Source organism: Cucurbita moschata, unplaced genomic scaffold, assembly GCF_002738365.1.
Source record: "Cucurbita moschata cultivar Rifu unplaced genomic scaffold, Cmos_1.0 Cmo_Scf00002, whole genome shotgun sequence".
Classification (NCBI taxonomy): domain Eukaryota; kingdom Viridiplantae; phylum Streptophyta; class Magnoliopsida; order Cucurbitales; family Cucurbitaceae; genus Cucurbita; species Cucurbita moschata.
This window is the reverse complement of record NW_019268518.1, coordinates 6,036,584-6,064,518: the sequence shown is the minus strand read 5'-3', so window position 1 is coordinate 6,064,518 and position 27,935 is coordinate 6,036,584. Positions and strand designations below refer to the sequence as shown.

At 34.0% G+C, this 27,935-nt stretch overlaps 5 protein-coding genes and 1 pseudogene across 8 annotated transcripts in view; 2 read left to right on the top strand and 4 right to left on the bottom strand.

The window, feature by feature from the left end:
• Positions 1–1,750, bottom strand: part of LOC111463463 (isocitrate dehydrogenase [NADP]-like) — a 5,303-nt gene extending 3,553 nt beyond the window's left edge. The window contains exons 1-5 of the mRNA XM_023107412.1: positions 1,450–1,750; positions 1,065–1,108; positions 860–969; positions 374–411; positions 152–229 (exon numbers count right to left, since the gene is read on the bottom strand). Of these exons, the coding sequence (XP_022963180.1) occupies positions 152–229; positions 374–411; positions 860–969; positions 1,065–1,108; positions 1,450–1,687 (508 nt within the window). The 5' untranslated portion in view covers positions 1,688–1,750. The remainder of the gene's footprint in view (positions 1–151; positions 230–373; positions 412–859; positions 970–1,064; positions 1,109–1,449) is intronic.
• A 483-nt stretch (positions 1,751–2,233) lies between these two features.
• On the bottom strand, positions 2,234–11,322 carry LOC111462693 (DExH-box ATP-dependent RNA helicase DExH17). Its single transcript, XM_023106390.1, has 29 exons — positions 11,151–11,322; positions 10,737–10,810; positions 10,141–10,261; positions 9,366–9,546; positions 8,893–9,054; positions 8,402–8,639; positions 8,264–8,300; positions 8,133–8,179; positions 7,897–7,934; positions 7,762–7,783; positions 7,435–7,647; positions 7,186–7,342; positions 7,020–7,071; positions 6,726–6,797; positions 6,531–6,580; positions 6,335–6,452; positions 6,167–6,230; positions 5,968–6,051; positions 5,757–5,882; positions 5,471–5,667; positions 5,202–5,390; positions 4,855–5,106; positions 4,733–4,782; positions 4,515–4,532; positions 4,123–4,205; positions 3,828–4,026; positions 3,627–3,664; positions 3,198–3,530; positions 2,234–2,819 (listed from the first exon to the last, which is right to left on the bottom strand). Exons 1-29 carry the CDS (start codon positions 11,270–11,272, stop codon positions 2,449–2,451), a joined length of 3,708 nt encoding a protein of 1,235 aa, XP_022962158.1. The 5' UTR covers positions 11,273–11,322; the 3' UTR covers positions 2,234–2,448.
• On the top strand, positions 11,228–13,063 carry LOC111462699 (chaperone protein dnaJ C76, chloroplastic-like). Its single transcript, XM_023106400.1, has 6 exons — positions 11,228–11,415; positions 11,561–11,723; positions 11,790–11,982; positions 12,348–12,454; positions 12,524–12,725; positions 12,793–13,063. The coding sequence occupies exons 1-6, from the start codon at positions 11,324–11,326 to the stop codon at positions 12,918–12,920; spliced, it is 885 nt and encodes a 294-aa protein (XP_022962168.1). The 5' UTR covers positions 11,228–11,323; the 3' UTR covers positions 12,921–13,063.
• On the bottom strand, positions 12,962–14,329 carry LOC111462710 (annotated as a pseudogene).
• Positions 14,330–15,303: 974 nt separating this feature from the next.
• Positions 15,304–19,917, top strand: LOC111463645. 4 transcript variants are annotated; one of them, XM_023107675.1, is made up of 11 exons: positions 15,304–15,861; positions 16,052–16,165; positions 16,679–16,779; positions 16,979–17,050; positions 17,490–17,571; positions 17,664–17,744; positions 17,905–17,943; positions 18,122–18,187; positions 18,723–18,872; positions 19,261–19,449; positions 19,538–19,917. In XM_023107675.1, exons 1-11 carry the CDS (start codon positions 15,628–15,630, stop codon positions 19,553–19,555), a joined length of 1,146 nt encoding a protein of 381 aa, XP_022963443.1. In that variant the 5' UTR covers positions 15,304–15,627; the 3' UTR covers positions 19,556–19,917. The 4 variants fall into 4 exon arrangements, with proteins under 4 accessions (XP_022963443.1, XP_022963444.1, XP_022963445.1 ...); XM_023107676.1 differs by having other exon boundaries at positions 16,049–16,165; positions 19,261–19,388; positions 19,528–19,917; XM_023107677.1 differs by having other exon boundaries at positions 16,049–16,165; positions 19,261–19,389.
• A 6,047-nt stretch (positions 19,918–25,964) lies between these two features.
• LOC111462262 lies at positions 25,965–26,693 on the bottom strand. Its single transcript, XM_023105843.1, has one exon. It carries the CDS (start codon positions 26,655–26,657, stop codon positions 26,118–26,120), a length of 540 nt encoding a protein of 179 aa, XP_022961611.1. The 5' UTR covers positions 26,658–26,693; the 3' UTR covers positions 25,965–26,117.
• Between the last annotated feature and the right edge of the window lie 1,242 nt (positions 26,694–27,935).

Genomic DNA, 27,935 nt, shown 5'->3' with positions numbered 1-27,935 from the left:
AGATTTTCGAACTCCCAAAAAAAAAAAAAAAAAAAAAGGACTAGGATTTTTCTTCTTTATTCTTTTTAGGTAGTGTCGTGTCCAAATTACACTTGCACTAATTGTTAAGAATGTTCCTTGAAAAATAAGATAGTATATTTAGCCAACAAACCGTTAAGAATGTTCCTAATTGTGCCATTGGGACTTCTCCACATAGCTTTAAGTCCAAACTCTTTAACTCTGGCCTCATCTGAAAAATGAGATAAAGATCAAGAGAAATCAATTAAAGCTGATAATTATTGCCAATATTACATCCATGAAGAAAATTCAATCGGGATGCTCTATGATTTAGTGACTCTAAAATATCAGATTGGCATGGATACAAATGACGCACCTGGAGTGATTGTAGCACATTTTACAGCAACATTGTACCTGCATTCACAATGTTCGAAGGAGGACAAAAAGAACAACTCTGAGATAAGCACAAGAACTCAAGTAATGTGTACTCTATTATCGAGCGGATGTTTAGTTCTAATTGCTTTTCTAGACCTGAAATTAATGATACTATCTTCACCAACTAATTGTTTCTCCGTCCTCGTCTCAATTAGAAAATTACACCTCATATAAGCATCAACAAGTTATAAAGTATGCCAATCGAGTAGAAACTCATAGCCATGTTCCCTATGCAATCAATTATCAGCTAATTTCTTTGCTTCCTTGTCTCAGCCTTCCACCCAAAAATACATTATCTACAGTTTGAACAGCTTCTGACCACTTTTGAAAGAACACGCCATTGAGCACAAGCGAATAAACATTGTTGAATCCAAAATAAGAAAATCCCCAAATAAATATTAGCTGAAATTTTACTAGTAGAACATACTTAAGAGTGGCTTCTGCACTCTCTACAGTAACTCTGTCATCAGTAGCGTCCCGATTCAGTATCCCCAAGTCATAATACTTTATATCCAAATCCAGGAACGGGAAAATAAGCTACAATGTAATTGAAAACAAGAAACAGTATCAGAACAAATCATCTCCCTCGAAAAGATTAAAATCGAAACAATTTCGTGTAGGAGTAACCATACTTTCTCTTTTATCATTGTCCATATGATCCTCGTCATTTCATCACCTAATAGTAAAAAATCATCAAAATCAGTCAAGCCGTAACAAGCATCCAAATGGAAAATATAAGTTCACAACACATGAATCTGATCAATTCAATAATCAGAACTAGATAAAGACCAGACAAGTCAAGCTCAAGTTGAAATATTTGAAGCGACAGGAAACTGAGTTCACATGCAAACAACATTCACTCAGTAATCAACACTCCTAGGTTTTCAAACTGAGTTCTAGCCAAAAATAAAAATAAAAAAATAAAATAAAATACAGCCAGAAACGCATTCCAAAATCATACTCAATTCAATTCGATTAGAACAGATTGATTAAGAAGCCACAAACACGATATATTACCGTCCATTTCGACAACAGGATTCAAGACGCGCACTCGATCAACACCAGAAGAAGATGCATAGCATCGAAGCGAAACGGCAGGGAAGCGAATTGGGCAAGGAAGCTGATTCTTGAGAAGACGTCCATTGAAAGGAGTAGAAAAGGTGGAGGAGAAGTGGAAGCAAGGGTTCTTGAGGGCAAGAGATGAAGACAACAGTGTGGCACTTGACATGGCGGTTCGAATGAGTCTGGCTTTCATCTCATCGCCGAGGTTTGGGCGTTATAGGGAAGGAGCCTAAATATGTGGGGTTTAATTAACCGTCTTTTTTCTATTTATTTAGTAAGGTTGGCCAACAATGAATTTATTTAAAATCACTTCCTAAACACATGTTTATTTTCAAAACCTAATTAGATGCTCAGACATGGAAAATAAAATATATCGTTTTGTTTTTTTTTTTTTTTCAGTAAATAACATATTATTTTTAATTTAATTTATTTTATAATAAACTATAATTAACCATTTTAGTAATGAACCTTTTAAACCTCTACCATCTATTAAAATTTCAATAATTTATTACTTATTTTGACAAAAAGTAATGTGAAATTCTTAGTAATTCATTAATTTCAATAAATGTAAAGTTGATTAATGTACAAATTAACTTTTCAACAATTTTACAAGAACTCACAATGTGCAACTCAATAGGTCTTTGAAATCTTACCAATTGTTGTAGGAAAACATATAGGAATATTGTGACAAGTTCAATATTTTTTCAAGTTTGGATTTAAAGTTGAAATACCTATTTTTTAAGTTTTAAGTACAATTTAATGAAAACAAAATTTGTGGTAAAAAGATGCAACAAACAAATATGGCGGTAAAAATTGATATTTTTCCAAAATTTTAAAAGATTATTCCGAAACAATTTTAAGAAATGCATCTAGGTATGAAATGACACAATTCTCCATACACGATCAAGCAAGAAGGAAAATAAAAGAATGAATCGGTGTAAGATAAGAAAGGAGTCAGAGGAAAGAAAAAACGCTCTTAAATCCAACGAAAGGATCTACTTCACTGGTCTCGGTGGCAGTTTCTAGCGAGCAGCAGTTCTTTTTGGTTTCTACAGGTGGGCTCGGGTGGTTCCAGGTGTTGCTGATATTAGGGCTCGCTGGACGTGGCCGCTTGTTTTCCTTCATCATGGAGATATCAAAAGACAGCATTTGCATGGATGCCACTTCTGCATCTGAAGCCCGATTCAATTTGCTGTATGCACCTGGTGTATTCACACAAATTTGGGATACAACCGGAAAACTGTTACCTTTTCTTTTTATATCATCAAATATGGTTTCCTCCGTTATGATGATTTTACTTTCTTCTGTCTGGAGACCCAATTCCCCTGAAATTTTTTTGGCAATCGTTAGAATATGTCTATAACAAAGTATAAGTATAAATTGGGTATGGGCTGAAAAGGCATTCTTGATCCAATATGCACCATCCAAGCTATCATAAAAATGTGTTAAATTATCAGTTTTATTTCTATACTTTAACTAAATTGTATGTCTAATAGATGAAAAATATAATGTAATCTCATTAAATATCTAGAGATCTACTTGAGCACTTTTACAATGAAGATTAGAGGTAAACTATAGCCGTAGATTTAAACTACATTGAAACTTAGAATGTTAAATTGGGACTATCAATTGAAAGTTAAATAAAATTTTGACCCAAATAAAACTTTCATTCAAGCTTACATTTAAGCCAAATAGATGCGTACCTTTTTCGTCATCCATGAAATGTGGTCCAGAGGGGAAGTGGTTTTGGAGAGTCCGAAATTCATTTCCAACTTCCTCTCTGAAGCCTGAAAACGACTCCACTTTAGTATGTGGGGAAAGTTCATTTCTCTGTTTCTCTTCCAAAGCTTCAACCTGGAATTCTAGCGGCTGCGTGTTTCTAGTGAAACTATATGTCTCTGGTGCTGGTGAATAAGCACTATTTTTTGAAGCAGCCAACACAGGGAAGCTTTTGGCTTTCTTACGTATGTGGTCAAATACAGTTCGTTCAGTGATGATTTTGCATTCATCTTCGTCGTTGCCAGCTGCAGGCTCGGCTGCAATAATTTTAAGTTACTTTCAGAAAGAAATCAAGGAGAGGAATTTGATACAAAGCACATGAGTTGCGCTCTGACTCTCAGGAATTTACGTACCGTCCTCAAACTCTTCGTCTAGGAGGTTGAAACTCGGCCTGAAAAGTTTTGTTAGGAGCAAAAAGTATTAAATAGACCACTAAATTTACGTACTCCAAACTCATCGTTGTATACTTTTTAAACACTCAAATTAAGTTACAGATTTCAAGGTCTCCTATTCAGTTCTTGAAGAGTTCAGGGATCTAGGAGAAGATCACTCACATGGAATCTAGTAACGAGTTCGAGTCGCAAGATTTGGGAGGCTCTTTTACTGCAGCTTGTGGTAGAGGTTCACTGTCATTGTCTATGATGTATACTTCCTCAGGTGGAGGAAAGGAGGACGGCGGTATTCTTCCCCATTTGCTTCTCGCGTTTGAATTTCGTTCCATTAGTTGAAGTTTTCGGTGGAGATCAATGCCAACTACGTGAAGAAACTCTTAAAAGTCTATCCAAGGGAACTAGGAATTTTGTCCATGCAAGAGGGTCTATGAACTTTTGAAACGGCATAGATTCTTACTGTATTCATCAAAAATAAGGTCAGCTTTAATCGTCAACTTTCCTTGTTGAGGATGTGAGACAAGAACAACTGCACTGTAAGGGCTGCAGAAAGAGCAAAATAGTAGTAAGATAAGGTTGTATTGATGCTATAGTTACTATTTTCTGGTCAAGTTCGATATATTTGAACAAAAAGGTTGACTTTTCCCCAACAAAAATTCATATGGGGTAAGGAAATGTTTGCCCTCTCAATAACCTTATGGAATTAGGAAAGAAATAGCAAGGCTCAAAATAAGCTCAATGTAAACTCACCATTTGATGCCTCTGAATCTTAATACAATGGACTCATGACTTATATGACACATAAGAAAACTTTGTTGGTTAATGAGCTACAAAAAGATTAATCTCGAGTACCTGGAGAATTCATCTACTCTGCTGCACCAAAAAGAAATCTAGTTAAACAGAGTAAGGTAATTTGGAACAATGAAATCAAACACGATAAGTTTAAACATACCCAAAAAAGTAGTTAAATTTATAAATATCCAAAGCTCGAATCTCTATCCTTTTTCTCGATTAAATCCACGCCCAGTTTTTTTCTTAAACTTATACATCAAAGTTTCAAAAGTAATCACCTTATTTTCTCATGAAAGAGAATCTGGTTATCTTCTTCTAGGCCAACAATCTGCAAGACAGAATTCTCTGTTGCAACGGTCAACTCTTAGTGAAAAATAGACAGACATTTAAGTCAACAAACCATATCAGCGTAATGTCGTTTATTTGGTCGGTAAGCCTGGGGCAATCTAGTTAATGTTACGATGAGCTTGGCCTTCCCTTGTCTACCGCATTCAGCTTCCTCGAGCTTCAGGTCCACTTCCGGTGGTAAGGATGATAATGACTCCTTGATATGATTCCCAAATGGGTACTTTCTGCCTGTGACTATCTCTATTTTCCTTGGATCCGCTTCAGCAAGTGCCTCAAATGATTTGATTCCCATAGAATGCAACGCCTGAAAAGAACAATTGAAAGGATTCTCTCACGAGCGAGTTTCACCTACAACCTAATAAACATTTTTCAGAAAGCAATAAAAGATGAAGTAAAAACCTTTGCAGTCACCATTCCAATTCCAGGTAGTTGTTTGAGCAAAAATGGACTGTCATCCCAGAGTTTTTGATATAGAGATTTTGCTAGAAGCATTGAGCTGAAGGTTCCTTTATAGTTCTTTCTGTATACAAAATATTCTTTCATGCATTTGGCAATTCTGCATCCATTTGAGCAAATAGAACTCATGTCCTGTGCAAGGATACCGGTTGTAATGACTTTTTTCAAGGACAATATGATTTAAAAGCCGTTTGCTTTATGAGAAAATGAACCTGACTGAGGGATAAATCGTGAATTGAAGGATCACCAGTCAAGCAATCGTTTGCTAAAATAAATATTTTTTCTTCTCTCGTCTGTATACGTTTTTTCTTCTTCCCCTTTTCACCAAGAATGTGAAAACGCAGCCTCCCATCTTTATCATTGTTTACATCATTAAGAAGCTTCTTCTCAGTGCGCCTAAGCTGAATCCCTTCAGTTCCCCAAATTGTTTATAGCCTCCTTCAGCTGAATTCTAAACAACCAGCAATATTCTCAAGGTAAAAGGTCAAAGGCACATACAAGCGATTTCCTCGGCATGGCAAATGATATGTAGCGCCTCCTCTAGACTGCAATTTTCAGGGGCATGCATAATGTGTTTCATGGTATCAAACTTCAAATAATATTTTGTCATCAACCTCCCGGGGTCTGCTTACCAAAAAGAAAGGAAATCAGGATTTTTATTTCATTAAATAGTAGAAAATAGTTGATGTCATTACTCCCTAAAGTGTACCTAGTGGCTTCAAGAGGAAGCCATCTTCATCCATCCAAATCATCTGATGTCGAGATAATTCATTTACTTTCTCAATGCAAATGTCTGATCATAAAATATCATAGATTATAGTTTCTAAGAAGAGCTCATGAGGGGTTAAGTGCAAAAAATTACTTTTAACAATTTAAACAAATTTATATCATAGAGAATGTGATAATACCTTCCATGTGCTTCTCCGTATTGTGATAAGAAATTCTATTCCTGATAGCATATTTCTGCGGATTCTAGCTTGCAAATAAATTTGGAACAAATAAAAAAACCAGTTAAGATGAAAACAAAAATATCTGAACTATATAATCAAGAGGATAGCATGACAAAACGTACACACCTTTTTCATTCTTACGTATAAATACGAACACTTCATCCATTCAATTGCCTTTACTATATCTGAGATGGTCATTTGAACTATCTCCGCAGTTAAATGCTCCGTCACACACGAAAGCAGTCTAAAGTTGGAAAAGCATATGTAAAACAAAACATTTGAAGTGTTCCAATGTAACAAGTGCACTGAATTAAATACATACTGCGACTCCACAGTTTCACATCCATTTAGGAGATTCTCATACAAATGGACCTGGGATAAAAAATGAAAAGGGTATTGTTGAAAACTATTTCGTATAGCAATAAGAAAAAAAACAATGCTTAAACCAATAAATTCTGTAAACTTCCAAGTAAAGAAAGAAAATGAGAGAAATGAAGCTTAGATATCGTGGCATTACTGTGTCTCTTCTTGTCATGATTATGACAATTCCCGTATCATCGAATGGAGGCCGACCTGCCCTCCCGCACATCTGCATATAACGAAGCAGACCAGATATGTAGGACCATTAGACAATTTCCAGAAAGATAGAAATTATGAAATATCCATTTATGTTCTCTTATAAGTGGGTATGATTGCGAGACTTTTCTGTTCATTCCACCGGATTTCAGAAAGACACCCAACTTACATGTTGAATCACAACAAAACGTGAAAACATAACCCGGGATGAAAGGATATTGTGACAATGAAGAACCTGTAGTATTGTGGACCGGTCATATTCCATGTAAAGGCCCTTCTCCTTGTTACTGCATTAAGGTAGAAATTAGATGTGTGGGAAAGAAGATTTCAGTTAACTTTCTTGCATGTTTTTCTTCTAGAATCCCCAAAAAAAGTAGAATAGAAAGAGGTGCAGAACATACAAGTGCTGAGTTGATTTTATTATTACTGTATGTGCCGGCAAGTTGATTCCATGAGCAAGAGTATTTGTAGTGCAAATAACTCGAATATCACCCTTGAGAAAAAGGCTTTCAATGAGATTGCGATCCTTCAAGCAAAGCCCACCATTGTGATACCCAACTGTCAACGTGAGATATTTATTTCAACAGCATGAATTTTGAAATAAATGCAGGATGATATGAGTGCATTAAAAAAAGAAGTCGGCCTTCTACCACCATAAAGAATATTAGATTGCATTTGCTTATCACTGCATGATAGTGAAGCTTCTCGTAACCTTTCCAGCTGTTCCTTGCTTTTAATAAAAGGATTTGAATAACCAAAGGTCATTGCTGTTTGCGAGAGCCGTTGAGCTGCTTCTTGCGCTCCTTTTCTAGTTGAACAAAACACTAATGCAGATTTTCCTTTTGAATATTGCATGAGAACATCTGCGAACTCATTTGAACATCTACATTTCTCAGTATGACAATATTAGAAGGGCGAAAACTGAAGCAAATAAAATAATATCGGTAAAGGAAAATACAATTCATGGTTCCACTGACCAAAAATGTAGTTCTGAAGGCGCTGTAATACACAATGAAATAAAGTTGGAAACTGTTAGATAATTCCAAACATATTTTGTGCTGGTTGTGATTTCTTGAAAACAATCTACTCTATGTTGAATTTCGATCAAATACCTTCTCAAACATGAAATCATTTTTAGCAGGGGCATAGCCTGCAGAAGGATTACATAATTAAGAGTAGAACAGCAAAAAATACAAAATGTGTCATATACTTCACACTTATTCGTATTCCCATTTACTCTAAGCACTTAACCATCACAATTCGTACTTGCATTCTACATTTATAAAATAGTAGACTGCATCAGACAAAGAAGCAAACCACAGAACTGGTAATTTCAGACATCAATTACCAAATACTTTGCTGGTTAACTTAACAGGCCTCATTTCTTCTCCGAACCTGATGAGCATTGAAAACTAAATGAAATCTGCTTGATCCTGCAATGAAAATACTTGGTGCCTGTTATTAATACGAAAAGCATACCTTTTGACTCCTTGAACAGGGACGTTAAGCCATTCTGCTGCAATGGTTTAAATAAATCATAAAATTTGGAAGTTCACTCACTTTTAGACACTTGGAGATGCGAGTAATACTAGTAATAATAAACTAAAGTAAATTTACCAAGATCCCCAATGTTTGGGATTGTAGCAGATACAGCTAAGAAACGAACATGAGAGAGAGGACTGGATTTCATTTCAGGGTTGCGAGAAATCATTTTAATTCTACTAACTATGGCTTCCAAGGCTGCTCCACGTGGATCATTCAAAAGATGAACTTCATCAATAAGTACAAGGGCTATGTCACCGAAAAAGCCTAAACCACCATCCTTTATGTGATACCGAGTTACTGCATCAAATTTCTTCAATGCAAAAAATAAAAGGAGATGGTATTTAGCCATTCAGAAAAGTACTGCTAAAAGTGAAACCAATGCAGCTTGGAGAAATCATGTTAGGCAAGAAGCATCACTCTCTTGAAAGTAACGATTGACATGGAAATAATAAACTTACGAGAATTGAGTGACTAATAGTGTTATTAGCATTCAATTGCATGTGGACTTAACTTTGTATGAGCATTGATACATGAAATAAGGGTTCTGCGTTTAAAGTCCTGACCTCAGGCGTTGTTAGAATAATGTCAGCTTCTTGTATATGTTTCATATTGTAAGTTTCATTATCTCCTGTTAGCTCCAAACAGCTGACCCCCCAAGACCCAAATTTCTGATTCCAATCACGGAGCTTCTCCTGTACTAAAGCCTTAGATGGGGCAATATATATCTGCATAAATGTAAAAGGAAGATGGAAACCATGTAATGTAATATCGGATGCACATAAAATTGTAATTTTCCCTCTCAATTATGTTTTAAAAAGTGATGCAAATAATAGTTGCATCTGTGTATATGTATATGGATATGCACACAGAATAAAAGAGAGAAGGAGAAATTAAACTTGGAATAAATTGTTGAAGAGAAACGATGCATGCATATGAATTGTATAAACATAATGCAATGCTCTCCTCTATTACTACATGAATAAATTTAGCACTCTTTTTACATCTGTCCGATGGCATAATTGCATGGGAGACTTACGCTTTTTAGAGTTCCCTTTTCGTGGATGAACTTCCCCTCGGCAATAAATTTTGAAAGAAGCCTCAAAATGCAAAGCTCAAACAGTACAGTTTTACCACTCCCAGTAGGGGCTGAAATGACCATGTTCGAATCGGAGTTGAAACAAACAGGAAAACATTCACTCTGTAAAGAATTGAAGTACCTGAACGTAGAGACTACTAAGTGAAAAGATGGATTAGCTTAGTCTACAACTTGAGTCGGAGAGGACAGCTTATATAAGAGGAAATAGTCGAGAGAGCTGTATCCTTAAATTTCAAATTTCGATTTTATATCACATCCTTAGGAATTAAAAAAGCGTCAATTGTTCATCAATTAAGAAGTTAAGATGGTCGATTTTTTCTCCAACTTGGAATTTCCTTATCACTAGTCTCTAATTTTTCTTTTCCTTACCACTAGTTTTGCAACAGATTCTCGTGACAGTCTCCACGAGAAATAATGAGAAAGTAAATACAGGCTCAATCACACATTAGATGCTGCTAAGAAGATTGATAGAAAGCGAGGATCAGCTCATTCTATTACAAGAAGCAAACGACTGAAGATGAGATGCAATAGACAAAATACGAATAAGTCTAACAAATACAAGATTTACAGAGATCTTAAAAAATTTAGAAGTATACATATCTTTCAATTTTAGACGCTTGTTCAGTTTGAAATCAATCATGGAAAAATCATAATTGCGATTACTGTAGTGTCTAAAAAGACTAGAGCTAAAATTTCTACAGAATTGGCATGTTACCTAAAACTAAAAGTCGAGCGAAGTGGTGCGGGTAAATCTGATACGGATTTCAGTGAATATGAGTCCATGACCGTGTCCGGACTTCTGGACACTGATGTAGAATAATCGAGCTTGATTGATACTGATGCAAGAAAAACATTACAATCAGTAGTAAGAACTGCACAATTAACAAGCAGATAATTAAATGAATATGAATTGTTTAAACTTTATGAAGAAGAAGTTGACATTTGCACGATCGTTAGTGTCAATCCTGACCACACACATTCAGATATCCAGACGGAGAAGTCTTAAAAAAACAAATACAATGTCATAGAACAAGAAATACAAAGAAGCACAAAGAACACAAATGCTCAATCAAGCATAGGCATCCAAATTTAGCAATTAAATCATCACCGGTAAGCTCAAATGCAGAACCGTCCTTCACGAAATCCGTCGAGAATCTCCAGAAAAATTTAATGCACACTTTTGTAATATAACCGAATTAAAAACGATGTGATACCAAACTTATCCCGAGATAAAAACCTTATCAGAAATGCTTTGTAACAGTGTGATCAGGCATGATCAATGATAAAACTAGCATTCCATTGTATGTGCACCTCTTCTCTCGGCAGTTGAACGAACAGATTCTGAATTGAAGCCTCGATATTCAGATCGTGAACGCGAGTGAAGCCTTCCCAAGCGACGGCAAGAATGAAAACGAACACAGAATTCAACTGAAGCGAGATAAAATATAGAATACTAGGCGATGAAAAATGAAATTTGCACCGCATATTTATATGCTCCCAAGTTGAAATGGCGGGAATTTGCAGGCCGCGGCGCTTAGAAATCCATTTTTTATGGCATTGTTTTTCTTTTCTTTTTATGGCATTAGAATATAAATTTTATTATTGTCCTCCAAATTATTTATAGTATAAATTTGATCGACTTATATATATATATAATTGTTCATATGGGATGGGATAAGGATTATATGTATTAAGAGAGAATAAAACAAAAATTGAGATACTCACGGAAGAGAATATACCGCTAAAGGCGGAAATAATTTTCCAATATAAAAGCGACTTGGTGGCCCTTCAGAAATATCTCGAATCCTGAGAAATATCTCATCCATTTCGTACTCTTTGATCTTCATTCCTCCACTGGACTGTCGATTGGCGGCGAAGTTGCAGTTTCATTCGTCCTCATGGCCATCTCCATTGTTCCATCTATTCAACGCTCAGTGCCTATGGCTTCTTCATCTTTTGCGCATCCTAATGAATCTAAGCTTATCATGAGGTTATTTCCTTTACAGAGATCGATCATGTTGTCAAGAGTTCTACCTTCTTCATCTTTTTAGTCTGAAGAGATCTTAGATTTGACTAGCTTTGCGGCTCCAATTTTCTTCTATATAATACTTCTGACGAACAATTTTGGCCTGAAGGAAGCCGAGATGGACGGCGATTAGATGCAGCGCAAGAGAAAGAGGGAATGAGACGAACTATTACGAGCTGCTTGGAGTTTCTGCAGATTCAAATGCTCAAGAAATCAAAGAAGCTTACAGAAAGTTGCAGAAGAAATTTCATCCGGATATTGCAGGCCAAGAGGTTATTAATTTGTACCAGAATTCATTGTAAACACACTACCTTCCGATGATTTTTTATAATTGTCAGGGCCACGAGCGTACGTTGAGGTTGAACGAGGCTTATCGAGTTCTGATGAGAGAGGATCAAAGGAAGAATTATGATTCTTCCATGGGTGAGATGAGGGTGAGATTTGGGAATTATAACCCTGGATTAGGTTACAGCTCCTGGAAAGGACCCCTGCGATCTCAGGCTTTGTTTGTGGACGGAAACGCCTGCATTGGTATGGTTGTGTTCATCCTTTACTATTCATTTTGTTAATGAACTCTGCCAAGTAACAATATTGCGAAAAGATCTCGAAGCCTGGAGAGACTTTTGTTGATTATGCAGTTTGATTTTGTGGCGACATATAGGCATTATTATGATTGGATTTGGATGTTCTTATTGTTGTACTCGAGTTTCCTGATGTCTAAAATGTTTGTGAATGTTGACTTAGAACACGATCTTTTTAGCTTGGATTCATCACTAGTTAGACTTAGCTCACCAAGTTACATGGATAAGAAATAGTAAAAAGGATTCGAACTCGTTATTATTTATCTGAAACCACTTTCAAATATGAGGATGAGAAGCTTGCATAATTTCTCACAGGTTGCAGGGAATGTGTACACCATGCAAGTAATACATTCACCATGGATGAGACACTTGGTCGTGCACGAGTTAAGGTTCAGTATGGAGACAATGATCAGAAAATTCAGGTAAAAGGGGGAAAAATGTAAATTACGAGTAGAAAAAGAACACTAAACAGCTTCGCTTCATTCTTACAGGTTTCAGTGGAATCATGTCCCGTAAATTGCATATATTGGGTAGAAAAGGAGGAACTGGCAGTGTTGGAGTATCTGATGCAGCCACTTCCCAAGGAAGGATATGGCGTGTTTGGAGGCGGCTGGGAAATTCCGGCCAATGTCTTCATGGCGGCCAAAGCCTTCACCCAGCAGCTGAAACGACAAAAACAGGACACAAAATTTGGTGAGTTTTGAAGCTATTCTCAACTGCCTTTTTAGTTCAATTCGATCACTTATGTGAAGATTTACAGGAAAGGAAACGGTTGAAGAAACCCCAGCTCAAGCAGAGGCTCGAGCTAATGCGAGCATGAAAATACAGATGGAGAAGATCAATGGAATTTGGAAGTGGGTAAAACAAGTTTTTGGGACACACAGGTAGATTCATGAAAAGCTATGAATTTCAATCACTATATCCAATAGTTTGTTTGGAAAACTGTTCTCAAAACCCTTTTGAGAACTAATATCATTGTGCATATTGTAGTCATTTGTGAAAACAGAATGAAGAACAAGCTTACAAACTTAGATACCAAACAAAGATAGATTCTCAAGCCTTCAGCAGTCATTGATATACAAACCCATCCAATCCCCACCACCGAACACGTTCACTTGAAACGAAACTACGTCGTTTCATCCCAAGTCCCAACTTTCATAGACTCATTAATTAAATCTGCATTTGCCTGTTCCAGCACAAACTTCACATTCATCTGCAACTCCAGCACATGACTCAAGCAGTGATTCATTCTATCATTCACAACATCCTGCCAGTGCCAACAGAACACCTCATATTTCAATACCAACAAATACAGTTCTTTTTTCTTTGATCATTTATGAACCTGTTTCTTCACTATACTGGGAAAAGAAATCTACTAGAGAAATTCCTACCACGAGCTTTTCATGAAGACCAAGAGGAGCAGTTACTATGTATGATATTCCTGGGTGGTCCTTTGCTGCCTCAGCTGTTAAGGAAGGAATATCCTACAAAATTCCAGCCATTGCTATCAATCCACTTACTGAAAGAGTCATTTCATCAAATCAACTGCCTTACAGCAAGTTACCTGTTGCCAATGTCGACCAGGGAAGAGGAAGAACGGGCTTATGATGATGCGTTTGGCCCCTTGTTCAACGCACGATTTGAATGCGTCTCTTATCGAAGGTTTAGCCAGCTCCTGTGGTTTTTAGAGCAAAGTAAAAGAGAATTCATTACAGCCCCACAAGAAAAATGCAGTTAAGAAGAACATACCATGGGAGCAGGCTCCACAATAGGGTAACCAGTTTTATCCCTAAACATAGCAACGAACTCATCTGAAATTCACAATAGAATTAGATTGCGTAGAATTTGCAATCTCACCCAAATTCCAAAACCCTAACTTACTCAGCATGAGGTTAGATTCCTGCCGCCGGGAGCCATGGTCGACGATAATGACTGCATCTCCCGCACCAATCCGATCTCGGCTCCGATTCGAGCCTCCATTATCGACACTCGTGCGGAATCGCGAGGTGAAATTTCCGAATCTCAAGGGCCGTCCGATAGGAATGGCAGATTTCTGAGATGTGCTGATTGTGTATGTTCTTCTTCTAATGTCGCCGGACGAGAAACTTCAATGGCGAAACGAACGGCCATTAGAGGCAGATTAAGCAAATTGTAAAAGGGAAAATTAGAGGGAAGATTTTGCAGACCTCTTCACTGTGATCTGAGGAGTGATGGATAACGATCTCATGGTTTCTGAATCTTGGAAGGACTGTCCCGGCAAACGACGTCGTCCGGAAATCTTATAAAAGAATTATAATTTTGAGGCTGATTATAAAAGCTATTTATTTAATTCTAATTTTACACTAATACTTAATATTTTATAAATATTTTTAAACTACCTTTCAATTAAAAGATGTATTTTTTAAGTCTTGATATTAGAGATATTAATTACTTTCGAAGATTGCAACACAATCAGTAGTAGTTGGGTTGCTTGGATTTTAAAATACTACTAACTCTTATTTATGAAAGATTATAATTAAAAAGAGTGTGCTTCAAGATTTCATAATTATTATTTTTTTCACAACTCCCATGTTATATTTTTCCTACAATTAAGTTTGGCTTTCCATCCTTTTCTTTCCATTTCTACTCCTCTCATTTTAAATTAAATAATTTTTTTTACTACAAATTTAATTTCAATAATTTAATATTTATGAGGTGTTATTAAATTATAAGCTTAAATCTATAATTTAACTATGTTATTAACCTCTAACACAAAATTATCAATTTTATTACTTTATTCGCAAGATAATTTTTAATAAAGGTATAAAATAAAATTTTACTTTTTTCTCTTTAAAAATGAATCGAATGTATTATTTGACATTGAGAATTTAAATAATAAAGTAAACCAACTAGTCTAAGAATATATTTTAACATTTAACTAATTTAACTATTAACCCTAGGTATATTATAATTTTATAACTAAATGATAAATTAAATTATAATTTCCTTCCTATATAATTTTAAATATTATAACTAGATGTTGTTATTTAATTATAGACTATTTATGAAAGAATAAAATTCTAATTTTAAAATTTTAAGTTTCACCAGAAAAAAAAAAGCAAATTGGAAATATAGAATTAGAAAGGAAGGGAATATCCAGCTTTGCACGCAAAGATGAGCATATATAAATAAATACTAAACCAAACTAGAATTTAATGGAGGAAACTAAACTGCCTACACAAAGCACCTAAACTGAAGTTACTCTCACTCCTAACTCTCTCTCTCTCTCTCTCTCTCTCTCCCCCTCCTTTCCCGTTCCCACGCTGCCGCCGGAGAAAACTCGGCTTTCACGAGTATTCTTTCTCTTCTCAAGCTTCTCGATCTCTATTACCCGCACTACCACGCAATTTTCTGTTTCAATTTGCTAACAATTTCCACTTAATTCGAGTTTTTGCTGCTCGAACGATCCAAAAATTTGCTTCCCCCAGTCGATGGATCGCGCTGGGTTTAAAGGGGAGAAACGATGATACATATCGCGAAGAGCTTGTTGATGTCCTGTTTTTTCTTCCGTGCTTGAAATGGTGGAGAAATTTGGCTGAACAGGAGAGGAAGCCTCATGAAGCAGAAGGTTGGGCAGCGGAAGGCGCTCTTCAAATGGAAAAGGAAGCTCGCTTTTTCTCTATTGCTTGTATTTTGCTTTGGGAGCTTAGTTACGATGCAGTCTCAGTATGGTCGGGTTATGATGTTGGCGTCGTTGCGTCCTCAATCGGTGCAGGAACCGAAAATCGCGTTTCTGTTCATAGCTCGGAATCGGCTTCCGTTGGACATAGTTTGGGATACGTTTTTTCAGGTAGTGTTTATCGTGCTAAATAGTTAATACTTCTCATTATGGATGTTTATTGGCAATTTTTTTTACTGATACTTGGCATTTGATCGGATTTAATGTTCCATCTTTTTTTAGAAATTGTGGAGCACATAGGAACAACTTCATAATTTCTTTGTTTTCACTGCGTAATGAAGTTAGTATACTTTTTTAGCAGGAAGGGGAGAATAAGTTTTCGATCTTCGTTCATTCGAGGCCAGGATTTTTGTTTAACAAGGCGACGACAAGATCGATCTATTTTTTGAATCGTCAAGTTAACGATAGTATACAGGTAACAATTCTTATGATGGAATGAGAAATTCAAAATTGTCAACAGATTGATACTATAGGTAGAGTAATTGGGGTGTGAGTCCTAATTTAGTGGCTAATATATATGTATAATTCCTCAAGTATATGTAGTTGTTACTTATTAGCGCCTTTGCTGCTTAACGAAGATTCCGGAAAGAGCATCAAAGCAATTCCATTGTAAGAAATAGTAGTGAATCATTTTCTTGGAAACTGCATCTCATGAAATGGGATACGACTGAAGACTTACTTCTACCGCAGCCTGTTTTCCTCTCCCGGAGTACCAAAATGCATTGTTCTACAGCGCTTTGCATTTATGTGTGCACAAATAAAAATGTTTAGAGGGTTATCGAGCTTCTTTGGCCTTCCCTTTAAAGTATACGTAAATATATTTACATCAATGAGGATAAGGAAATTTCATTTAGTCGTTTGTGTTGCTTCACTGCCAAGTTCATTTCCATTTGTGTGTTTATCTTGATGCTAATGTTTTGTATATCAGGTAGACTGGGGTGAGGCAAGTATGATTGAGGCAGAACGTATCTTGCTTAGACATGCACTTACCGATACTTCAAATCAACGATTTATTTTTCTTTCTGACAGGTGAGACTTGATATGGTTAGCCTGTGTATCCTCTTATGCTGTCATTTTGTCCTTCAATTCATAAAAGTTTTGAGTGCATTTAGTAATGGTTTAAGATATATTTTTAATGTGTTATATTTTCTTTCCAAAATATTTTGAAGGTTGTTTTAATCGGATTAGTCAATCCTTACAATATTTCAGTTAATTGATCTTTTCTCAGCTGCATACCATTATACAACTTCAGCTACACATATGACTACGTCATGTCTACTTCAACTAGTTTTGTGGACAGGTAAACGGACTAATTTATACATACATTACAGCGCTATTTCTGCATTAATGGTCTTTCTTGCTTGACCCTTTTTCATCCTCATCTAACGCCATCTAAAATATAAACAGCATTCTTGTGAAAATGTCTCCTACAACTAGAGTTAATTGGTTCTGAATCCAACGACCATAATTCTCCTAGTGATTCTAAAGTTGGAAGGCATGTTGAAAATATCGAAGTGTTGTTTTCTATTCGACATTGAAGCTTCAACAATAATTATGTTGTGTTTTTATCTATACAGATTGCAGATTACAAAGAAGCTAATCTACCAGTTTTTGTATTTTGAATCATCCAAATTTTGATATATTCTAGCTTATGGACTTTAAACATGTCATTGTGTATGTTATCAAAGTTTTATACCTTTGGGTGGTAAATATGTTTAACTAGTAAATGGTTGAACCAGTTTTGCTGATTCAAAAGAAGGGCGTTACAATCCTAAAATGGATCCGGTAATTCCTGTTCGCAATTGGAGAAAAGGGTCTCAGGTAATCGTTATATCTAATAACCCAATTAAATCATATAATTTTTTTCTTGTAATTTCTGCAGACTACAAATGACCTTCATTATCCTCTTGTAGTGGGTTGTATTGACAAGGAAGCATGCAGAGGTTGTAGTGAAGGACAATACAGTCTTTCCAATGTTTCAACAGCATTGCAAGGCAAGTAATCTTGCCGCATTTTTATCATCCTTTGATATGGATGCCATGTTCCCTTCTATGGCCACTTGTTTACATTTTGTTGTACATATTTCCATGTCCCTTTTATTACCAATTCAGGAATAGTATTAATTACTCAGCTGTATGTTTGATGGTTATGCAGAGGAAATCACTACCAGAGTTTTGGCGGGATCACCCATTTGTAAGAATTTCAATCATAAGCAGTTTCTTGTTATCATTTCACAAATGTTATTGGGCCTCACATTAACAATATAATCATGGCATGTATTATAAAGACATTAGATTTAAAATAAAGGAACTAGTGCTAATTTAAACTGCTTTACTTGCTATAATAATGTCTTGAATATATTGTTGTGCAGCCTAGCGATGGATCCAAGGAACACAATTGCATACCTGATGAACATTATGTTCAGACTTTATTGGCTGTAAGATTTTCAACCATTTCAATATATTAAAGCTATTTCTATTTCGAGAAAAACTTGGCTGATTATCTATAGAGGAATAGAAAATCGAACATTCTATAAGCATGCCATGATCCTTTGTTTTACCATTGCATGCATTCTCTTTCCACAAACTGGCTTTAATTCGATCATTCTTCTGCTTGATTATAATCCTATTAGCTTTTATGCATGTTATTCATGTAATATAATAGTTGAGCGTTATACTTCTGAACATTGACATCATTGCTGGAAACTTGGAACACTTCTTGTTTGCTAATAATCTGAAAATGCAGCTTTGTATTAAAACTTATTCATGTGGTAATGAATCCTATGATCCTAACTTTCAAACTTCGACACAAACTATGAGTTTCTAGCAGATAATGAAAAGAAATCCACGTGAAACTTTCTTGAACAACAATTGCCTATGCAGTCAATATTTTACGCAATTCACATACTAAAACGCCATTATATGTATAAATTTGTTGGTCAGATTACTAATCATTTATTTTTAATAATTCAGCAAGAAGGGCTTGAAGAAGAACTCACACGAAGATCACTTACATATTCAGCATGGGATCTCTCACACTCCAGAGACCATGAACGTCGTAATTGGCATCCTGTAACATACAAATTTTCAGATGCTACTCTTGATCTTATACAATCTATAAAGGTACTTTATTTTTTGTTCATAACACGTGCTAATTGAGTGGCTACATCCATTTTGCATCTCCCTTAAGTAAAGTGGAACTTCCAAATATTGCATCCAATACTGTGTTTATGACCAATTTCCTCATCTTCTGTAAATCATTGAACCACTCGCTCAAGGTTTTAAAAGAACGAAAATTCTTCAACTGTATTTACCAACTATTCACCCCATTCCCTCAAGTTCCTCTGTAACACACTGATAAGGATGCGATTCTTCACTTCACTCCTTAATACAAATGAAAGTTGAATCTGATTTATTATTCATTCAGTCAGCAACTGAAACCGAGTATTCTGCTCATCTTGTCAGTTGACCTTTTCATTGGTTCACGTTCAAGAACATTCGTCTTGTGCAGGGTATTGATAATATCTACTACGAAACTGAATATCGAAGAGAATGGTGCACCAGTAAGGGAAAACCATCTACATGTTTCCTTTTTGCGAGGAAGTTCACCCGTCCCGCTGCCCTCCGCCTTCTTAATATGGTCAGTGTTGCATCTCTCCATATCTCCTTGGAGCTAAAATGCTTGAAAACCATTGAACTGGTAGCCCATATGCTGATCTCTTTTTTTCCTTTGCATACTTTCAATTCTTATAAGCCTCTCTACTTTTATATTTTGACCGTCTGCGCAGGTAGTAAAGCCTCAGTAACATTTGTAAAGGCACCAAGTCCCAGTCAGGAACCCGCTTCAATTATGCAGAAAATACAAACTCCCTGTAGATAAAGGGAAAGGCTGGCATTAGCAGTCGCGCTGAATAATTTCTCGATATAGAGGTGTGTGTTTACAATTACCATGGTGTATATTGTCAATTTTTTTTATACAGAAAATAAATGAGAGTGATAGAGAATTGTTTTTATTCACTTTGTTGTGCATGGAACTAACTTCTAGAGAACTAAGAGCAGTAGGAGTTTAGGATGACCCAAAATCAGGAATTCTGTTTTCTGAACATTAAGAGTTTGAAACTATAATGTGATGTATAGTTTATTAGATATCTATGTCCATTGGATTCAAGCTATGGTTTGATTTAGAAGCTCAGCGTCATGCCTTGATCAAGAATGATGGTTATTAGAGTAATTAACAATTTTCATTCTTTCTTCATTTCTTCATAATCTTCTCGTTCAGAGTTGCTTTTAGGTGGTAAATATTTTGTAAGATAGAACTGAATGACCCATTTGTCTTTCCATGCTATGAATCCTGTATAGAATTTTAAGACTAAATTTTCTTTTTAAAAAATGTTAAATCATTTTGGCTCTTTCAAACAGGATTTAAGTGAATAAGAAAGTTTCTTCTCGATTTTGCATGCCAATTAATTTTAAAATTTAGAAAACTTATAAACACTGTAAAGTTGGTAGGAAGAAGACCAGTCAACTATAAAAACGACACACTTCACCCCTAACAAAAAGTGTGTTGCATCTGAAAGAATTTGTCTAGAAAAAACCAATGGGACACAAAAAGAGGTCCAAAATACTATAAAAAAAAATAAAAAAAAAAAAGGTTCAAAGACATCATGGAGGGAAGAGATTTGAAGAAAAGTTGTTCAAAAGTGATTTGGAGGGCTGATTTATTTAAATTACCATAAAATACATTAATTCTTTTTTAGAAGAAAAAATAAAACAATTTGATAGGTCTATGTATTGCAAATTAAACCTAACAAGAACGAAGAAAAAGCATATGATATATTTGAGAATAACGAAAATTGTCGATTTATATTTCATGGGCTACTCACATAAAAAAAAATGAAGTAAAAGAAGTTAGAAAAAAATATATATAATGAATCCTAACTAGCTGCTGCTGTTTGTGAAGTATGGAAGGCAATCAAATTCGAATTTCCAAAAAAAAATGCAAAAACACAAAATTAAATAGTTATCAAATCATTAAAAAAAAATAGTGAAATTTTAGGAAAAAGAACATTTATAATTGAATAAAAACAATGAGATGCTTCCAAATGTTGAAACTTAGGAAGAACATTACCAAAATTTTGAACCAAATTTTGTGAGTTAGTTAATGTGTCGATTCAGTTTGGAGAAGAGGTTTCTCCAAATTCACTTAATTTTTCCTATCACTCTTTGTTTTAAGGAATATTTTTCTCTTCAATACTTAATTCCATGGACCCATAACCCCTCTTTCATGTTTGTTGAAATTTATTTGAATTATTGAATTTCATTTTCTCTACTCACCTCTACTTTTCTTTCTAATAATGCATTTTCCCATACTTCTTATCTTTTTTTAAATTCTAAAATTCCTTTTTTTAATATAATTGCATTCTCTACCCACATTAAATCATTCCCAAAAAAAAAATATTTTTTTTTCATTTTTTCACACCCGAGTAAATGAGAAATACATAAATGAACTGAGATCACATTCGAATGAGAGCGATCCCAATAATAGAATGACTAAAAAAAACTTCAAGGAAATGAAAGTTACCTCCTATACTTACAAGGTGCACCCTCCTTTTCAATAGCTAAACCATAAGAACTTCATAGTTAAAGCGTGTTTTACTTGCATCACTATATTAGGTGACCTCTTAAGAATTTTTCTGAGATGTATGTGAGCGAGGATAAGACTCGTGTTGGTTTGTAGGGATGGTCTTTACTTTTAAGAAGCAATGAGTAAGTAATAAGACCATCTCGCAGGAGATGTAAGGAAACGTTAGGGCCCTTAGGTACTAAATCTGTATTTCAAATCCTGATCAATGTCTTGACATGGGGCGTTACACTCTTCTACTTTTACTTTTTCTCTTTGGTATGAATTACATACATGAATGAAATGATTTGAACAAGTGATGTGACATTAAAATAAAAAAAGATTTTAAATATAGATTTCAAATCTAATAATATGACAAAATTACATCATCACCCCTCACCAAATATGTTGGGAAACTCTCTCAATTGTTTGGCCAAAATCATGAACAATATGGAACTTATTTTTTTAAATATATATATATATATACATTCTTTAACAAAGTATTATTATTATTTATTTAAATTTAGGAACTCTCAAATACAATATTGCCGACATATTATATAATTCATTTTAATGATTGACGAGGGACTTTCTTTTATTTATTTTTTAAATAAATATTAAATATGGTGCAAAACACATAATTTTAAATATGAAAAATACTTTTCAAAGTGGTTAGCCAAAATATAATTTAAAAATAAAAACCTATAACATACTCCATTAAAGGCATTCAATAATTGAGAGATCCATTTGATAATTATAAGAAAAAGAAAACTTTAAACATAAATACAAAATATGGTAATATTACCTAATTACTTCACAAACCTACCTAACAATCAGTTATTTTAATTTTACATTTTAATGTAAAGTTTTTAACATTTTTTATATTCTTCTCTCTTTCAACACTAATTTTTTCCTTAAATGCCTTTCAATTTTAATTAATACCCTTCAAATAAAAAATAAAAAAAAAATAACACTTTTAACTTTTATTAATTCTTTTTTTTTTAATTCAGTCTCCAAAAATTATTTATCCACACTTCATTGACCATTTCTAATTTTTTTTTTTTTAAGAAATTTAAAGATATTGTTAAAAATGAGAAATAGAAATAAAATTGGGAAGGTGTGTATTCTCATTGATATTGATATCCTTAGGATACAAGCTACCACGAGGAAAATATAAAATAATTAAATACTTAGAATAAAATAAAATATACTGTTACTCAAATTCTAAATAAAGAATATTAAAATATATTTCATAAATAATACATCTCAACCGATATTAATTTAATTTTTTTAAAAGCTCATAAGGTGGCTGTTTTTTTTTTAATATACAAATTATTAACCATTTTCCTCCCTAATTAATGGTAACAATATATTTTTTAACTTTTTAAAATTTAAGAGTTTTTTTTTTAATTTTTATTGAAATTTTTTTAGTATTATTGAAATTTTTAAAAATTAAAAATAAAAATTTCAATTAAAATAAAAAAAATTATGGTTATTTTTATTAATTTAAAAAAAATAATAATAAATAAAGAGTCCAATGTAACTTTTTTTTTTGTGGTCGTCTTTCAAAAACCCTATCATAATCCTGTCCAACTACAAAAACCCATTTTCTCCATTTCCATTAAAACTCAATTAAGGTTACAGAGAAATGAAGAAGAAGGGTTTAAGCTTTAGTTGCAGAGCTGCATCTGAATCTGCCGTTTTTCTTCTGCTTCTGATTCAAATCTTCACCATCAGCTCTTCTTTCTGTTCCGCCCACCACCATTTGGGAACAAGGGTAGTTCTTAGTTCCATGTCCCACTCTGTTTCTCAAACATCCGCCATTAAAGAGCCCAAGAAAGCTGTGGAACAGAGCTTCAGAAACCTGCCGCCCACCGGAGCAAATCCCATCCAGAATTAGCACACACCCACGTCCAGCTAACTAAGGGAATCAGGTTTATCATCGAATAATACTCTCTTGATTGGATTGAGGCATTTTAGGAAGGCAAAAGCAAAATCACTCGAGCTTATACTTGACAATATCATGCCTCAAAGCCGACAATATCATGCCACGGTGGAGTCATTGGATTAGTTTCGGTTCACAAATTTTCTTTTTTTGTTTTTAGATTTTTTTTAATTGGGTTATTATTTCGTTTTTATCGCATAAATTGAGGATAATTATTCGTATAATTAAGTGAATAACATACTAACTAATATTTTATTTTATTTTATTTAAATAATAAATCATTATAAAATTAACATCTAAAATCTAAAACCAAAAAGAAAAAAAAAAGTCGATAATTAGGCCGAGCTGCTTTGGTATGGGCTTGAATTATGGGCCTACTCGAAAGAAAAAGCCCATCCGTAATGAATGATTTAGCTAATAATATTAATAATATTAACTCTTAATTAATTAGATTTAAAAGCCTTTAAAAAATGCAAACTCATTTATTCCACAAACTCATTTATATTATTGGTTTAAAGAGGTTAAAGTAATTAAGAATCTAATTAAACTCCTAAGCTGACGTGGAATATTAAAAATAGGGAGAGAACAAAATCGGAAGAAAATAATTTTATGCCTCACTTTTTCTTACATTAAGGCATCACTTGCAAGAAGGAATTGGATTCTCCATGAAATAACCCAAAAAAAAAAAAAAAAAAAAGCAAATAAAGAGAGAGGCAGGGGAATAAAGAACAAAACATTGCTCAGAAAGCAAGATTCTTTCCAAATCCACACCCTTCTTTTTTATAATTTTAAATTTTAAATTTTAAAATTAAAACAAAAATATTAAAATATTTGACCGGTCTATCTTATGTGATCCACTCCTATCACTTTCAAAAGTCTTCGTCCAACGCAACTTAATTATTTACGAGAGTTTTATCAAATCAAATATGAAAATATTAATTATTGGTTGAGATTGCGAAGTTTATTCACCAACTATAACAAAATTTATTCCTTATAATTATAAAATTTCAAGATTAAGTACTTAAATTTCAAGATTTAACTCAAATTTTAGAGGTGAGTTAATTAAATTAAAATTTTAAGAGGGTAATTATAATAATAAAAAAAAAGCGATTTTTGTAATTTCTTTTTATTTATAATTATAATTAAAAAATTTAATTAGTCATTCAAATTATGTTCTTAAAAAGAGTAATCTCCAAAATTAAAAAGTTTAGATAATTAAATTTTATAAATTCTAGGCGTTTTTTTTTTTAATGAAAAGAAAATAAAGGTTTGATTGGGGACTTTGTTGAAACAGATTGAGGGCATTGATTGATTTAGTTAGAACAATGTGAAGATGAAAAAGCAATTACTTTAGGAAGCTGGAAAAAGATGCCGTAGCCGTTTGCTAGGGCGTTGGTCAATGATCTGGAGAGTTCGTTTATAATTATGACGATAAAAGTAACGGGTCATTTAAGCACAACTTTTATAAATTGAGATCATATAATACGCTAATATAGTCTAATTCTAATTATGTGTAAAAAAATTATACGAACGTTAGTCGAAAATTATTAGAATAACTCTTATTTAGATGCATGTACCTATTCTTTACTTTGATGTCACATGCTCGATTACTTAAATTAAGGTTTTTTTATGATTTCATGAAATTGCTTAGTCACACTTGTTGTGTGTGATTGTGGTTGAAAATGATTGAAATAGATGAAGTGTATCTGAGCATGATTAGAGCTGGCGATGTCGTGTGAGACTGCCACATCTACACTTATCAATGTATTTCCAAGAAAAGCAACTATTAAGACACGTCTATACGTGTCAGGTGGGTGCCTGACGTTCAGAGCTTATTTTTTATACTAAATTTTAGAAAAATAGACCCAAATACTCTCACACCCTACCTTCACTTTTATGATGTCCCACCGACTATGCCCACATAAACGTTGTCCATCTCTAGTGATTATCTGTAACAGTCCAAGTAAACCGCTTTAACCCATTACGGTTTTAAAATGTGTCTATTAGGAAAAAGTTTCCACAAACTGATATGAGAACTTACACTATGGTCTACCACCCATCTTCGATGACCATTGTTGTTGTCCATTTCCAGCTACCACTCCAACGACTCTCTAATGCCTGATGTCTAATACGAACATAAATTTATTAGCTTATAACGTTTTAAAATCGTCATTTACAAGCGGAACAAGGGACCAAAAAAAGTGAACCATTAAACAGAACAAAACCCACAGGCAGACTCTGTTTCTCTTCCCCTGTCTTATGATTTTTGGTCACTCTTTTGGCCTTTCCGACATGAGGAATTGTCTGTAGTGTTCATTAAACGACACCGTATAATCCCAAAAAAGCTGGAAAACAGAATCACTACCTGCCAACCTCCAAAATGAAACTTGAAAGCGATGCATCCATCCAATACTCCTCTCTCTCTCACATTATTCTCTCTATTTTCTTTTTTTTAAATATGAAAATAAAAAGTAAAACCACAATTTTCTATTCAAACTATAATCTGTTCATAGTATCATCATTTCACTTTTTTTTTTTTTTGCTTTTTAAATAATTATCAACCAAATTTCAAAAGAAAAAACAACATATTTTCAAAAAAATTAATAAAGTAATATATATATATATATATAAATCAGAGTAAACTAATTAATTAAGCTTAATTTTGGATATAATTTTGGATATAATGATGAAAATTTTAATTCCACCCAAAATAATATACATTAAGACGAAGAATTTCAAAAAAAAAAAAAAAAACATTGCCACCCCAACACCATCAAACCCACCTTGTCCCATCAAATTTTCTTCACATGCTTCTTGCCATCATCTCTTGAAATCTTCTAGCTGATTCCTGTTTCTCCAGCCTAAATTTCTCATGGCAGCTTGCTATGAACATCTCCGCCAATTTGTCGATCTCATTCATCTCCGTTGCGATCGTCGTCACCCCCGCCGCCGTCTCGCTCTCTAATTTCCTCTCCTCCAACCATTGCAAGTACCCGGACAGCTGCGAGCTGTCCGCAGTGGCAGCGTCGTAGTAAAAATGACCTTCCCACACAGGGTCAGGCACAGGCATCACATGGGAAGAACACCAATTATAATGAAGTCTAAACGACCCGAAAAAGATCTTGTTCTTGTTTCTATTCGTGTAGTGATAATTTTTCTTCAAAACCCGAACCACGGTCGACTTGGCTCGGGAGATCGCCCGAGCCAACCGACACAAATGGGAGAAGATGATAGTGTGAAGGAAAGATTTGAATTTAACAAGAAATAAGGTAGAAGAATTAGAGGATTTGAGGGAGAAAACTTGGAGAGAAGGAAGGATGTTTGGTGAAGATGGAGCAGCCATCTTGATTTGAGATGTGGGTGTGTGTTTAATTCAAGTGTTGTTGTTATATAGAAAGTTGATTACGAAAATACCCCTGAACTTTTTGGGTAATTAAAGTGAATGCCATGCACTTTGTGGATGGGAATGGATTATGATGCTAAGCTTTTGCTGCCTTTTTGGATTTAGAATTTCGTTAAGTGATTCTTAAAATACTCAAAAAACAAAACACTTATCCCCAAGTTTTCTCCTTTTCTCTATGCTTTAAACGCGGTTGCATGTTTTGAAATCGTGGTATTTCTGTAAATATGCTCAACTACACTGGCCTTTTGGTAATTTACACCCTTCATTTTTAATTGGTCTTTTAACCTTTTAAATTAATTTCTAATTACTCATTAAATATAAAATATAAATCATCATTAATCAAAATATTTATCCAAGTATGGTTGCTAATTATATATAAAGTATAATATTCTTTTTACCAAGTACATAACTCAAATTTATATCTAATTAATCTATTAATTAAAAATTCCTCGAATTAACTTATATTTTAATTTAACGTAAAATAAGAGGGCAAGGAAAAGATGGTGAATTTATTGTATAGTTATATTAAGAAGGAAAAAAGGCATAATAATACAAAAACCATAGCTTTCTTGCCTTTAATATATTCCTTGCTACAAGAATCATTTGTCACAGTCAAACAAAGAGTCCTATTGTTATTTATTTATTTATTTATTTATTTGAGTTTTGAATTTACTTTTTTTTTTTTTTTTTAAATACATTTGGTAGTACAGACAGCTCTTCCAAGGCTCATTGTATTGACCTACTCAAACCTAATTTTCCACACTAACTTTACTGACTACTTGCCCCTTTCGGTTTCGCTATTGTACTTCACAATGTTCACGATCAACAAAAAAAAAAAAAAAAAAAAAATTAAATTAAATTAAAATTTTTTATTATAATAATTAATTTAAAAAAACATAATTATATTTTTAAATTTAATAAATAAATTATTAATATGAACATAGCTCAACTGATATAGAAGCAATTAAGCAATTTTGGACAGGAATGTAAAGTGGGAGCGCAATGATTGAAAGGTTTATAAGTCATTTGAGCAATGATTTGGAGATGGACTCTCATTGCTTGCGTTTGTCACCAACCAACCCATGCAATCCTTGTGGGCTTCTATTTATACTTTTTCTTCTTTATTTATTATTATTATTATTTTACATTAAAGTTGTTGGGAAATAAACCATGTCAGACTATACTTCTTTTTTTTTTTTTTTTTTTTTTTTAAATTTA